Raw genomic sequence first — 16,013 nt, forward strand, 5'->3', positions numbered from 1 at the left:
AAATACCAGAATATTAATTAAAAATGCCCACTTTGTTAAGTGTCCCAAAGAAGCGTTAGAAATAGGATACTCTGTAATCACTTACAAATGGCAAAGTGATGGGAACAGTGGAAAATTCCATAAGGCCCCTCCCAACTGTTAAAAAAGTATGGAAATAATAAATTATTTCCATAGATTTGAACATCCCTATGTTACATATACTCTAACAAATCTACAATTTGCTTTGAGGGAAATTTTGTCTATATCCGAAAGTTAATGGTGAATGAAATGACATACAGTGGCATTCTGAAAGATCTACTTGGCATCTTGAATCCAATGCATGGAACTTTATGCCTTTGAGACCGATGGGGCAGTGTTGTGGAAATTGAGTCTGAACTATATGTGAGAACTCAGCTCTACCAAAAATTACAACTCCTAGTGGAACTACCATCCATTTCTGCTGTTTCTGAGAGCTTCTTCCTTGAAAACAGCAACACTGTCCTGGAGTTGGTCTTAATGAATACACACAGGAATGCCAAGCCCTAATGGGCTCTATCCTGCAAGCTGCGCCCTCTGGCTCTATTCCAGCAAAGCACTTAAGCCTGTGTAACTTTAAGGACATAAGTAGTCCCACAGAATTCACAGACTTAAGTGCTTTGCTGGATCAGGGACAGAGTGTTCAACACCCGGCAGGATTGAACCTTATTGTTGAGCATTCATTTTAGGACGTGACAGCACCAGGAAGCACCTCTGAGTAAATCTGGCTTGGAGACTATCACGGACCCACAGCTTCGGTGCTCTTGAATGGCTTGAACAGTCCCTGGAAGGACCCCTTCAGTGTGTCAGCCCCCATAAGATCACACTCTCTCACTAGGGCAAGTCACTTGGCTTCACCACCTCCTGGGACCGAACCACGGAGCTTCAGCACCCCTGCTTCATGCCATAAACTCCCTTCACCTGAGTTGGACACTGGAGGGAGACTTGTACACCCAAAGGGAGCAATGCACCCCCAAGTTCTTGACTCTGCAGTAACTCTCAGCCAGTGTTGTAAAAGCAGAAAGGTTTATTAGATGTCTGGAACACAGCGCAGAAAGTTCTTAGTTAACATGGAGAACAAAAAGTTACAGAAGTTTATCTGGGTCAGTCCAAAGTCCTCTGACCCCTTTAGTCCCAATCCAGAAGCTTCTCCCCTGCCTCCAGCAGCCCACACTTAACCACTCTACCTTGCCCCTCTCCAATCTTTTGTTCTCCAGCTGGTTACACCCAGCTGGCCTCCTGAGGAGGGTGGGCCATCCATGCTTGTTTGTTGCTAGGTGCCAAATGTCCAGGAACTTGGAGTGACCACTGTCTTCTGGGACTCTCCATGGGCATGGGCCCAAGACCAGCTAGGCGTTGGTCACACCTGTATCTCTGGGTATCTGCAAAGAGTAAACAATGCTCAACCCCTCCCTGACCTAGTTAACCAAGCACCACAGGAGACAAACTGAGGCATGAACAATAGTCACAAGACTATTCATTGTGAAAAATTCCCACTCTGTCACAGAGACAAATAATGGTTCTCACTACATTTGAAGACCCTGGATTGCTTCTCACTTTCTATACTGAAATAATATTATCTGAAAGGATTATCTCTCAGTTGAAAACTAGAAGACAATAGGTTGAAATGAAAAATTCAACAGAAAAACAACACGTTCATCAAAAAAACGCAAGGAATGCCATGTTGAATTCACAACATATCAGTAGAGGAAACAAACACATTTTTCTTTATAGAAGAACTGTTAAAGAAAAAGAATAAAACCGGCAAGAAACTCTTCAGAAACTGAACTACTTAAGCAGATCAGAAGCAGGAGCATCACACTGATAGGTGAAATAACACTTAGCCATTATGCTGCTCAAGCAGGTTGTCCATTGTTGACAAAGTGGTGCAATGGCTATAAATTCTGAGTTCTGAATGTTCTGCAAAGACAGGCACAACAGGCACGTAAGACTGAAGTTCAATTATAATAACTGCATCTAAAGGAAAAATGCATTACTGAGTGAAAGAGTGTCATGTTCATAATTAATGTGTTCTGTTAATCAAGTGGAAGAATTCATATAGTATCTGCCACTAATAAGCAGATTCTAGAATTGTGGAATTATTCTAGAACAGGTTCTTCACATCACTAAGGTTTTACGATAAAGGAACGGAAGCAAATTCTTGAGAAAAATGTTTGATTATAAACTCTTTAGGACTGTATCTTCCTATGTGTTTGTACAGTGGCTGGCTGTGAGTGCTTCTATAGTATAAATGTATAATAAATAAGGAATGAAACCTAAAAAGAGTCACTATTTCTTTCTATTGGTATTTACTTGTCTTTGCACACCACTGGACTTACTCTATAAGATTGGCAAAGTTATTTGTGACAGATATTTAATGTGACTTATAAAATATGTTCCCATCACTGACATTAGATACATGTATAACATCACAAACAGGGAGTTACAAGGGACAGATCTGTATGATGCCTTATAAGTACATAATAATGAAAGTTTCAACATAACATATTTGGAATCTAGAATGACCATTTCTCAAACACTACACATAACTTAAAGGACACTGAGCTTCTTGAAATATTTGTTTACATGCTGCAGCCTATAAAATATTATCCTAGGTGAAACTGATTAATTAACTATTCTAAAAGCAGTGAGTAAAATCTAGAATTAGAAATTGATGATTAATTTAAACTGCAACCCTCTTCCCAAAAAGAATTTATGACAAAAAAGGACAAATATTTAACATCAATACTAAAATGATAGCAGTAATGAGGGAACATATCAGGTCTCAGTGGACAATAATTATTAAAAATGTGAACCAACAGAAAAAATAAGAGTAAAGAACTGCAGAAATATCTAATTTTTTGTTTATGTAAATCAGGTAGCATGTAAAGGAAGCAGACTTTCTGAGTCTTCTTTCTGAAGAGCTTCATAATATTTATTCAATGCCTGAACAATACTTTATTATAGTTTTAATTTAAGTTACTGCTTTTAAAAAAAGTTTTCAGTGCCAGTTTTCACTATCACTGTTCTGGAGTGTCCATTGAAGAACTTCAATGGAATTCTTCAGTGCAGGCTTGGCTATGATCCCTTTTGCATGTTTGATATAAGAAACAGAGGGTGTGTGTGTTGTTTTTTTTTACACTGTGGTTAATTAAAATTATAGGTTTATTTTATTTACAGTATTTAAAGTTTAGTTTTCCTTCCCCAACCATGAAATATGTGGGGATTGCTACATAATGAAAAATGTAATTTTAAAAAGCCAAACCAAAGTTTGTGAGTAAAACTGTACAATGTTTGTTCTATGCTCTAGTACATTGCATTATCAAATGAAAAGTGCGTAAGTTCTATCATCATGCCCAAAAGACCTACTGTGTGGTCCAAAAATCCAAACAGACATGGAAAGTAAATACATATAGGTTTAGATACAGTGCCAAATGAAAAGAAAATACTATGAACTATCCCTGGAAAGCTTCTTGTCACAGGAAGGAGCATGGTTACTTCTGAAGTAAAGCAGCACTTTTCATGTAGGACACAGAACTGCAAAAGAAACACAAATATACAGGCTTAAACCTCATTGAACACTGTATGCATAAACACATTGCAGCATACAGTAAACAAAACATCAAGAATGCTTAGTTCTATATTCTAAAAGCAGTGAGTAAAATCTAAAACTGAAACTGATGATTAATTTAAACTGCAACCCTATTCCCAAAAGAAAATTTTATGACAAAAAATGCTACTGCTGACTAATACTACACAGAAATGAGTTAACTAAAGATCATGTCTTAAACAATGGTGTTTTTACACTTTACATTTTACAAGTTTTCTGTCCTGAGGAACTAGCTATAATTTCATGGAACGTTCAAGAAAAAGTGGAAGTGCTACCATGCAGTGAAATATTAAAGTATGTATTGAAAATTTCAGATAATTCTAAATTCTAAGCTTGATATGTGTATCCTGTGGATCACGTAAAGTGGGAAGACAAGACATGTCCTTCACATGTTTCTCATTCCTGTTTCACATCTAAAAGACACAAACCTCAGAGCAATCCAGCTTTCAAACCAATGCTAGCACAACACAAAAGCAAATAAAGAAGTCAGGTGTAACAAAGAAACACAAAAAACTTTAAATAATAAAGACAAGAAAATAAATTCTCTCATTTCAGAAACATTTTGCACAACTTAAAAATAAAACCCTGACAGTTACATTTTTGCCTTTTATTGTAAAACAAAAATTCAGTTTCAGCCCTTATTGGTAATTTGAAAGATCAGATGCAGGATAAAAGAAACGAGTTCAAAGATGGGAAATCATGCCACTTCCACAATCTAAATAGTCAGGGGGAAAAAAGAATAATTAAAAACTATTTAATTTGGCAGAAAGACAAATAAACACATTTTCTTCCATTTTACTTGGTGGTATGTGTAGCAATATTTTTCTTGAACTACTTTAAGTCATAACCACTTTTTCATTATGAGCAACGAGGCAAGAATACTTAGATTAGTTACAAGTTTTAAGCCAGTCAGTTTCTATTACTGTAAGAATGGAACATTTCAAAGGCGCTTACTCTGGTTAGCATGTTCCTAATAAAGTAATGTTTAAAATAGGAAAGTATTATATAAATTTATAAATGTCCTTTTGTCAAGAACAAGGAAATCTAACTGGCTTTCATAGATGTGTTTATCATATTCGTAATATATAATGTATGCCAAAAACTTACTGTAATGTATTGTTAAGGCTGCAGATTTAATTTAACATAAATCAAAAGATTCAAGCTATAGCTATCTATTTATATTTTTATACATGGCCATCAGTAAATTTATCTTTAGACCTTTGCATTCATGTATTTCAATAGGGTCTATCTACATCATACTACATAATGAAAAATACTACATACTGTAGACTCACCAATTATAGAAAAGTTTTATTCCTTTGTATATAATGATATAATATAAAATGGATACTAACCTTTCTGTAATTGTTGTTCTTCAGGATGTGTTGTTCATGTCCATTCCACATTAGGTGTGCGTGTGCTGAGTGCACTGTTGCCAGAGTCTTCCTTCAGTGGTATCTGTTGGGCTGGCTTTAGTGCCCTCTGGAGTTGCATGCTTATGCACCAACATAAGGGGCACCTCCAGACCAGCACCTGTCAGTTCCTTCTTGCCGGCCAACTCTGATAGAGGGGTAGGAGGATGGGCCATGGAATGGACATGAGCAACACATCTTGAAGAGCAACAGTTACAGAAAGGCTAGTAACTGATTTTTCTTCTTTGAGTGATTGCTCATGTCCATTTCATGTTAGGTGACTCACAATCAGTACCTCAGGAGGTGGGCTCAGAGTTCACAGACATGCAGATTTCAACAGTGCTCTCCTAAACTTGGTGTCATCTCAAGCCTGTTGGGTAATGGCATAGTGGGATGAGAAGGTATGCACCTACTACCAAGTTGCGGCCCTGCAGATGTCTCGGATCATAATCTGTGTGAGGAACGCTGCTGAAGAAACCTGAGCTCTCGTGGAGTGAGCGGTTAGGATGGCCAGAAGTGGGACATTCACCTGCTCATAGCATGTCCGAATACAGGAGGTTATCCAGGATGAGATTCTCTGGGCTGACACCAGAAGGACTTTCATTCTTTCTGCTACTGCTACAAAGAGTTGCGTGGACCTACGAAAGGGTTTAATCCTCTTGATATAGAAGGCACTCCTAACATCCAATAAGTGAAGCCGCGGCTTTTCTGAATTCTGGAAGGAAAATGGCCTGGTTGCTATGGAACTGTAAAACCACCTTTGGCAGGAAGACCAGATGGGAGCACAGTTGGACTTTGTCCTTCAATAATACCGTGATTTCAGAGACCCTTCTGGCTGAGGTGATTGCTACCAGAAAGGCGACCTTCCAAGAGAGAAGCAGCAGAGGATATGGCTCAAAGGGAAGGCCCGTGAGTCTCGAAAGGACCAGGTTTAAGTCCTACAGGGGGACTGGTTTGTGAACATAAGGGGAAAACCTCTCCAACCCCTTAAGAAAGCGCATTGTCATCTCATGAGATAACCCTGCTCTATTGCCCACAGGCAGATGGAAGGCCAAAATTGCTGATAGATGAACCTTGATGGATGCGAGAACCAAACCTTGTTGCTTTAGATGGAGCAAGTAGTTCAGGACAGACTGAAGAGAAGACTCAGTTGGAAAGACGCCTCAATGGGATGACCATATCAAGAAACACTTCCATTTGGCAAGGTAGGTAGCCCTAGTGGATGGCTTCCTACTGCCCAGCAAGACTTGTTTACTTGTTCTGAATAGGCCTACTCCTCTGGGTTTAGTCATGCAATTTTCATGCAGTTAGGTGAAGGGAGCTGAGGTTTGGGTAAAGTAACCATCCGCGGTCTTGAGAGATCAAATCCAGGTGAAGTGGTAGCGATAGCAAGGATGCTACTGACAGCTCTAGCATTGTGCTGAACCTGTACTGGCACGGCCATGCTGGTGGTATAAGAATAACTCTTGCCTTCTCCAGCATGATCTTCAAGAAGACCTTGTGAACCAGAGGGAATGCATAGAATGGGAACTTTGTCCATAGAAGCAGGAAAGCCGTCGAAGAGGGAGTCCGGACTCTGTCCTCTCAATGAGAGAAACTGGTGGCGTTTTCTGTTCCGCTGGGTTGCAAACAGGTCTATTTGAGGAGAAACCCACCTTTGGAAGAACTGGGTGCCCTCTGGGTGAAGGGACCACTTGTGGTGAGAGAAGGATCTGCTGAGGTGATCCTCCAGGGCATTCCGGGCTTCCAGAAGATGTGAAGCCTCAAGGTGTATGGAGTGCTTCATGCAGAAGTCCCATAGACAGATGGCATCCTGACACAGGGCAGAGGATCGGGTTTCTCCCTGCCTGTTGATGTACAACATGGCTGCGCTGTTGTCCATCAATATCTGCACTGTCTTGCCTGCAATCTGTGGAAGGAACACTTGGCAAGCTAAGTGGACCATCCTGAGCTCCCTGACTTTTATGTGCCGGAAGAGCTCTTCCTGGGACCAGAGGCTCTGAGTCCTGAGGGAACTGAGGTGGGATCCCCAACCTAGGTCTGAAACATCCGAGACTAAGGACACCGATTGCTGGGGAGGTAATGAGGGGGGACGCCCACCATCACTGCTCAGGGCTGCTTCCACCAGAGGAGGGAAGCAAGGACCAGGGCTGGAACAGTAAGCACTGAGTTCAAATGGTGTCTCTTCGGGGCATAAACTGAAGCTAACCATGTCTGCAGAGGTCTGAGTCATAGCCTCCTGTGGTCCAGCACGCAAGTGCACGTGGCCATGTGACACAGGAGCTGGAGGCAGACCCTGGCTGTTGTGATCAAGTGGGTTGTGACCTTGGATATCAAGTCCGATATAGTCTGTAATCAGGTCTCTGGAAGGAAGGCTCTGGCCTGGGGCAAGTTGAGCTCTGCTTTAATGAACTCTATTCTCTGAATTGGAATAAGAGTCAACTTTTGTTCATTTATCAACAAGCTCAGCTCTCGGAAGGTGGCTTGACTCATGCTGATTCCGATCTTTACTTGAGCCTCTGAACAACCCTTGATCAGCCAGTTGCCGAGGTATGGGTAGACATGAATGCCTCACTGTCTGAGGAAGGCAGCTACCACTGCCATGCAATTTGTGAAGACTCGGAGGGCTGCTGACATGCCGAAGGGAAGAACAGTGAATTGGTAATGAGTTTGATTTACAGTAAATCTGAAGAATCTTATGTGGCCACGGAAGATGGAAAAGTGAAAGAAAGTGTTCTTCAAGTCGAGGACGGCGTACCAGTCTCCTGGATCCAGGGAGGTAATGATGGAGGCCAGGGAGACCATGTAGAACCTCAGTTTCTTGAGATACTTGTTGAGGTGATGCAAGGGGATGGATCAAAGGCCCCCTTGGCCTATGGCATTAGGAAATATCGGGAGTAAAATTCGTTCCCTCTCAAATCTTGGGATTCTCCTCCACAGCTCTCCATCTGTAGGTGGGAGGTAGGATCTGAATTGGGAACTGGTATAGTGCCCTTGGGCACACCTTCAAAAGGCCTGCTTCAAAAGTACCTATGAGATGCTGGCAGTGCTGCCTGAAGTGAGGCCCTGGCAATAGCCTTACCCTCCTCTAAGAAGGCAGAGAATTCCTGACTTGAGTCCTGAGGCATAGCAGCCTTGAACTTGAACAAGGAGTCCCATAGATTGTAGTCATCTCTCCCCAGTGACCAGCTGGGCCATGTCAGCTGACTCAGGCTATGTGAGCCCAAGTCAGCTGGGCATAGCCCAGCTGCAGGTGTCTAACTGAAGTATAGACATATCCTTAGAGTACCTTTCCCAGACCTGAAGAAGAGCTCTGTGTAAGTTTGAAAGCTTGCCTTTTTCATCAACAGAAATTCATCCAATAGAATATATTACCTCACCTACATTGTCTCGCAATCATTCATTTCAGAAAGATTTAAACACATCTTGAATACAGCCTAGACAATGTCTGACTGAATTTCACATTAGTAAGTGTTTCCATTCTAGATCTAAAAATCATACATTGACCCATATATTGCTGGGTGAGGAATTACAATGTACTAAACAATGTAAATCGCTAAGCCTCTTTCATTACCAGTAATGTAAGGATGCAAACAACGGTGAATTGTGGCAAAAACAACAACAAAAGGATTTTAGATGATCAAAAATAATATGAAAACAAGAGAAATAATTATTCCATTGTGCAATACCATGACAAGACTCTGTCTGGAACTGTGGGTCCAGTTTTGGCAACTTACCTCTGAAGGGATACAAATTTTGGAGAGGATCCAGAGAAAAGCTAAGTATCTGATCACTGCAATGAATGGCCTTGGCTATGAGGATAAACTGAAGTCATTTTTAAAGTAATTTTATTTTTAACATTAGTTTTAAAGATTTCTTAAAATGGCAAGCACAATATGAAGAATTTTGATATCAGACAGAGATCCACTTGAGTCAAACAGATCCTCCATTCCCCTGTTGCATGTGATGCCTCTGTGGAAGCAGCCTCAAGTTGTACTTGTCTTTTTAGCTATATTACTGCACTACACACTCACATCTAATTTGTCCTATGTCTCTTTTGGCATTGATAATTGTGAGGATCTTCCCTTCCATTGTTTCAGACTCTCTCAGATGCATTAGCTGGCATTTCTACCAGTTACAGCTCATTTTATTATTTCCTTCCTCTATTTCATATCCTATCTATATCATATCTACTTTACTAGTTCTCACAACACCTAATTGAGTACCAACTTCAAATTAATTATTTATCATTTGTAGTATGACAGTGCCTAGAGGTCCTATCCAAGATCAGGTCCTATTGTACTAAGTGCTGTACACATATACAATCAGACAGTACCTGTCCTGAAGACCTTACAGTCTATTTAGACAAGACAGGCAAAGGGTGAGAAGAGAAACAAAGGCACAGAAAGATGAAATGACCTGACCCAAGATCACACAAAAGGTCAGCGGCAAAGCTGGCCAACAGAACTCACGTTCCCCCAAGTCCCTGCTCAGTGTCACAGGCAGTAGACTAAGCTGACTTTCCCAATTCATTAGCATGTTGTCCTACCCCTCAACCATACCATTAATGAAGCTGTTAAAGACCAAGCAGAACAATATGTTCTATAGGGCCCTACTAGACATCCCAGCTCAACATAGTAGTTATTACCCTGTGTTTAGTCCTTCACAAAGTTGATAATCAACAAGTCAGTGCTCAAGCATATTTGAGAATACAACTTGTTGACACTTTGTATAAAAATGGTTTAATGAAATCCAGAGAATATACCTATATTCAGTTCAACTAATTTTTTGATTCTATCAAAAAAGCAATGAAATTTGGCAAGATCTGTTTTTATACAAACACATGCTGTCTGTTGCTTATTGTTCCATTTACCTATAGAGGAACACAGATGTTTCTCTCAGTATTTGTTCTATTATATCACTAGGTACTGAAAATGGCAATTGCTAGAATTGTTATAACGTTTTTGTTTTCTCCCCAATCCACAGTTCTCAATATCTTTTCAATGATAATTGCCAGGGCTCTCTCAAGTTATCTAATTCTCTCAATATGCATATCAGCTAGATGTGGTGGCTTAAATACATTCATATTTAAGTCATCCCTTCTCTGTTTTTTATCAATAGTGTAAACTGTGCCTTGATATAAGGATTAATTGAATATAATAGCCACTTAATAAGGACATTTAGTAGAGAACTATTTTTCTTCTTGAGAAACAGTATTCAGGACTAGAAAAAGGGAACCTAACTGTATTGACAAGATTCAATATTATCAAGACTTCACACAGAGCTGCACGACGTGCCATTATCACAGAACAGTCCTGCCCACTCTTTTAGGGAAAACAGAGGCCTCTAGAGAAACAAAAAAGTCATTTGATTTTTACATACTTTAATAACTTTTATAATACAAGTAACACTTATTTTTTCTGTATTTCATTTCTTGACTAAACCAACAATAAGCAATCTGTATTGCATCTATCAAAATAACAAAACTAGAATCAATGATAGGAAATGAGGTCAGTTACAACTAAAAACACATCTATCCTTCTGGAAAGTGGCATCCTACCCCAAAATCCTCACAGTTGTTCTGGTCTTGATCATGATCAAGATGTCCTCAACATTTCCCATGAAGAGAGACTACCGTCCTTTGAAAAAAGCAGGTAAACCATTTTATCCTGAAATTCAGGGATGAAGTCAGAATTCTTATACACGAATGGTTAATGATAGCAGCAAATGGCTCCAAGGCACTGACCATAAAACCTGCCTAAACAGATTGTTTAAAAAGGTCTAATCCTCCATTAATAATCCTTTGAAAGCATTGTCTACATGCCAGATAACAGACTAAGGCTGAGATCATTTTGGATATGTTTACACTGCACTTGAGGTTTAATTGCAGCTCATATAGACATACCCAAGACTGCTTGTGTAGCAATAGCAGTGAAGCCTTGGCTGAATGGGCTGCAACACAGACTAGCCACCCATGTACACAGCCAGACTCTCTGGCAGGCTTGTACTCAGTTGGCCTAAACCATTCTGTAGCAGCTTCAGTACTATTGGTATCAAGCTAGCTAGATTGAACCTAGCTCAGGTACATCTACACATGCTGCAATCACATCTCTGATTGAGGAATAAGGGATATGTTTATACTGCAAACAAAACCCCAACAGAGCTTGAAACAACTGACGCCAACTGTAGAGGTCTTCATGCATCAGAAGGTCTGGGTGGCAGAGCAATGGAGAGACTGTTGCTTCAGGAACAGCTACAGAATATCTTGGATGTACCAGAGAAAGCCTACCACTTGTTGGTACTGAAGCTTGATGCATAGGAGGAATCTTCTCTAACTCTCAATTCTGAGTGATGTCAGTGCTGAGACTTAGGTGACATCAACATAGGTGCCTATCAAGCTGTCAATACCAACTGTTTGTGCTTCAAGAATGACAGAGGTACAAATACTTCCGTAAAGTTCCCAAATAGTGAGCATGCTTTGAACTATTCCTTAACTCAGGGAATTTATTCTCTTTCTGGCACAATGGCAGGTTTTGAGGATGGGAGGGCGGTTTGCATGGTGAAAACCTATATTGACTACTTCTGCTTGAATGGTACTGATAGCCTTCAGTGATCAGTCCCTGGATAGTGGTGGAAGCCTGCTTTTATTGTCTATCCAGATTTTCAAAGAAGTTCATAATAATATAGTACAATACCCATCTCTAGATCTCAAAGTGCTTTATAAAAAAAGGTCACATTTTAGAGATGGAGAAACTGAGGCACAGGGAGGGATGTGACTTGCCCAAGATAAACCATTAAGACAGTGACAAAGCTGGGAACTGAACTCCATTAATTTAATTTTTTGGGTCAGTCCGGTGCCCTAGCCTATAATGCCTCCCTTACACAGGACACCACCATGATCCAGAAATGAAAGAAATGAACCAGATAAGGAAACACAATGGATCTAATTTTATCCAAGGAATTAAGCTTTATATACAATCAAATTTATGTGTTATTTTTCAGACTACATTTCCCAAAAAGACCTATAGTCAAAGACAGAAGAAACAAGACACAGACAACATTTCACTTAAGAGATGGTGTGGGGGAAAAAAAATCACATGAGATTTCCTGGAAGAAGTGTGATATATTCTCCCATTTTCTAATGCACTTTTAATGTCCAGAATTTCCCAAGGAGAAGAAAAACCCTTACACAGGGATATTCTGAGGGGATGTTACATTCCATGGTGGTTGTAGCTGCCAAATTAATTTTGAGTTGCAAATCATTTTCAAATCAAGATACTCCTAAAAGTGTAGTTTTTAAAGGTGTGACAATGATGCTGTGTAACAAGTAGAAACCATTTTCACCCAGTATTTGCTATTATCCTTCCAACAGGGACATATAAATAAAGCATAAACATTGTCATTTCTTTCTGTCCCAATTTGTATAATCTCAAGGTCATATTCTTGTAATGTCACAGCCATCTGGTAAACTGTCTCTAAGATTTTTTTAATCTAAGGAGACAATGAAAAGAAAATGAACTACTGTGATCACACAATTCTAACATGCACAATGGTGAAAACAGTCAACAGCTTTAATTACAACAGTTCCTTCCTGCTGGTGCAATCGTTTTGCTCCACAAAATTTAAAGTTTTGTTGTAAAATGCAACTACTACTCATGTCCTCAGTCTTGGGCCAAAACTGCTCCCAATTCCTAAGAACATGCATCTGCCTAATATGGAGAGGGATTTTTAAAAATGATAAACCAACACTGAAACAATCACAAGAGTCAACTCTACAAATGTCAAATTGCCCTCTGGTGCCCAATAAAAGTGTTTCCAAATTCTTACTAAACTAATGCAGTTCTGCAATCCAGAAATGTCCCTCTTACAATAGGAAAGTACTGTACCTCTTTGAGTATTTGAAAGTCAACAGTTATGTACTGTCTCAGTTTTCTTTTGTCAGTGGAAGTTCCTTATTGATTAAGTGACCAAAATAAAAATGACCTATTTTTAGAAATAACCTGTTAAAACACCTTTGGATTTAATTTCAAATTGGTATGCTGAATTTATAATAGATCATTTGTAAACTTATCAATGCCTATCCAAACAAATTAGCATATATCAGGAAGTCATCCACCTATACCTAACAGGCTGAGCAAGGTACATTATGTAGTATCCTGCTCAAACCATTTTGATATTACTTTAAATTGCTACAGTCCTCGTTCTGCTGTAAAAGCGTTCTGTATTTTGGATCTACTTCCATGTAAATATCAACTTTTAAGATGCAAATTGGAAAAACAAATTATCCCTATTTAGTATGGCACAGTCTTTTAAGATTAGATTGCAAAAAATAAAATATAGAAAATCTAATGTTACCATCTTTTTTCATAATCAGAACGTTAGGGAGATTCAGGGATTGGTTGAAAGCTTTATACATTTTTTCCTGGATATCATACCCACGTCCTGTAGTATCTCTTCCCTCTCCTTTGAAAAGAGTAGTCAGGGAGGAGTCCTTTGACTAGCCTGCATCCTCTAATAGCAATCTTGTTTAGTACCAGCAAGTTACAGCTCCTCTGTTTGAACAGAAGAATAAATTCCACATCTTTACCAGGATGTCTGACACAATTTTTTGGTACTGATCCTCATGTAAACATGCGACAGAGGGTTGGTAACAAAACCACTGGGAGCTCATCCTCACTCTGTTCACCTGTAGTAGATTGTTTCTTCATTCTGCTCTGACTGCTTCCACTCATTTTGAGTGAACCACTTGCTATTCCCCATCAGTTATGAGCCCAGACTAGAGAGTCGTTGTGTATGAGAACAGAGAATTTCAACTTAACAGAAGATGTTCTAATCAGGAATTTTCCCCATTCATGTGTACAGTTTTTGTGTGTTTACAGTCATTTAGGGTTTGAGGCATTGGAAGAGTTTCAGTTGGGACTATGATGCACTTCCCAGGATTATATAAAGGGATAAGTGAAGATACCAAATAATCAGTCTTCATCTGCTTTGGTGGCCCTGTAGGTGCAGTTATCCCACCAGTTATGACTCCATATTATGAGACTATTTGTGTAAAATATATTCATTCTGATTAGTATTTAATTACTAAAAATTGCTATGACATTCTAAACATCCAAATTGCTTTCAAAAGAAATTATTTTCTTTTCCTAAAAAATACAATTACTAAGTAATTTCTTTCTTTCAATGCAGGCTTATTGAGTTGAAAAATAACTCCAATAGTATCACTAGAATTTTTTTAACTTATTTGTTTTATCTGTCACATGAGAAAAATATTTTAAATTAGAAGCTCTAGACAAAAAAGAGCAGCTTCTGCTATTTACTCTATATGAGATAAAGCAAGACTGGAGAATTCAGACAACACAGAGATATAGAAAGATTGTGAAGTAAAAGTGTTATGCATTTGATAAAAGCTCCTGCCTGGCTTTATTTTAAGAAGACAGGAAATCAAACACAGATTGAATTCAATCATTTAAACATACAGAACAAAGAAGATGGGGAAAAAACTTTTTTGTAGCTAGCTGGTTGGCTGGCTAGTAGTGTTTTTGTTTTAATGATTTAATACTGCTGGGGCTTTGTTGTAATATTAAATTACGTATTGGGGGTCTAGCACATTTCATAGCCATCTTTCATTTTTATTTAAATTGAAATAAATTCAGCACATTGAGTAAATGTATTGATGACTGTAAACTGAGAGGACTTGTAAATACTTGTGAGGTCAGAGCAATCAAAATTATAGGCAGGAAATACAAGAATCATCTTAGAAAAATACAAGCTACTACGTACAGAGAGAATAAATCAAGTGATATTTTATTTGAAAACTGATACTTGGAAAACAGTAATGTAAGTGAATCAAGGACAGCAAGTTAGAGACACGTGCAGTGTATGATCTGTCAACAAACAATGGTAATTTTGGGCTGCATACAAGGAGGCATCACATCATGGAGCAGGGACACACCAATTCCATCTACACACTATGGTCTCTAGATACTATAAATACTTATGGATATGCTTAACTTTAAACATTAAAGTTAATGGGACTACTTTTGTGCTTACTTTTAAGCATGTGCGTAAGCAGAGTTCTGCAAATCTGCAGATACCTGTTTTATATCCACATCTGCAGAGGTGGATATCCGCTGACCATTTTTCAAATTTTGTATCCATGCTGGGCTCTATACATAAATGTTTACATATACGTAAGTAAGAGACTGTATCTGAATTAACACATTCTGTTCTGGGCATTTTAATACCACAAAGATGCAGACAGATTGAAGGGAGTTTAAGAGAAATGTCCAAAAGAAGGAAGGAAGGGATTAATTTATGGAGGAAAATTAACTGAACTAAAGATAGTTTAGCTAAGAAATAAACTGGGGCATGATAAGTAAGGGAGAGAAATGATTTAGGATGAAATAACCAGTGGTGATGGAATGAACCAAGAACGTAATTTGAGGTTGAATGTCTGGAACAGTTCTTTATGATGAGATCTATTAAATTGTGGAACTTTTTTCAAGGTAATGATGATCCCCATTGCCTGGCATACTGAAAATTAGACAATATATAGTACTGGAAAACACATGGAAACTGACCAAATAAAGAAAAATATCCAAGGACATTGTTTACTAGTGACCAGAAGGAAAATTTCACATTTATACAAGGCTACAAGTCCTGTATCAGCAATGTGCATTATTTCAACAGATTATTTAAGTAGTTCCTTATTTCAGAAAAATCTGTCTAATAAATACATTTTGAACTATACACATTTTACTTTGTAAACTAGACCTTAATTGATTTGGTTTTGATGTGATGACGTCTTATGGAAATCTTGTAATGTGCTTTACGCCATCACAAAAGAATTACCATCACAATATTTTATTTATGAGTTGACATGCTTGGAGGCCTGACGGCACATGAAATAAAATGAAAGCAGAGTTTGATAAAAAGGTAACACAGACCTATCAATTCATGAATGCCACAAGCAT

At 38.8% G+C, this 16,013-nt stretch overlaps 1 protein-coding gene across 2 annotated transcripts in view; it reads right to left on the minus strand.

The window, feature by feature from the left end:
* Positions 1-1,024: 1,024 nt before the first annotated feature.
* FEZ2 (fasciculation and elongation protein zeta 2) overlaps positions 1,025-16,013 on the minus strand; it is a 74,082-nt gene continuing 59,093 nt past the window's right edge. For both annotated transcript variants that reach the window (XM_067562677.1, XM_067562676.1), the window contains one exon: positions 1,025-3,552. In XM_067562677.1, coding sequence (XP_067418778.1) covers positions 3,536-3,552 — 17 coding nt within the window. In that variant the 3' untranslated portion in view covers positions 1,025-3,535. The remainder of the gene's footprint in view (positions 3,553-16,013) is intronic.

Source organism: Emydura macquarii, unplaced genomic scaffold (genome assembly GCF_026122565.2).
Source record: "Emydura macquarii macquarii isolate MOO-44397 ecotype Brisbane River unplaced genomic scaffold, CSIRO-AGI_Emac_v2 contig_2457, whole genome shotgun sequence".
Lineage (NCBI taxonomy): Eukaryota > Metazoa > Chordata > Testudines > Chelidae > Emydura > Emydura macquarii.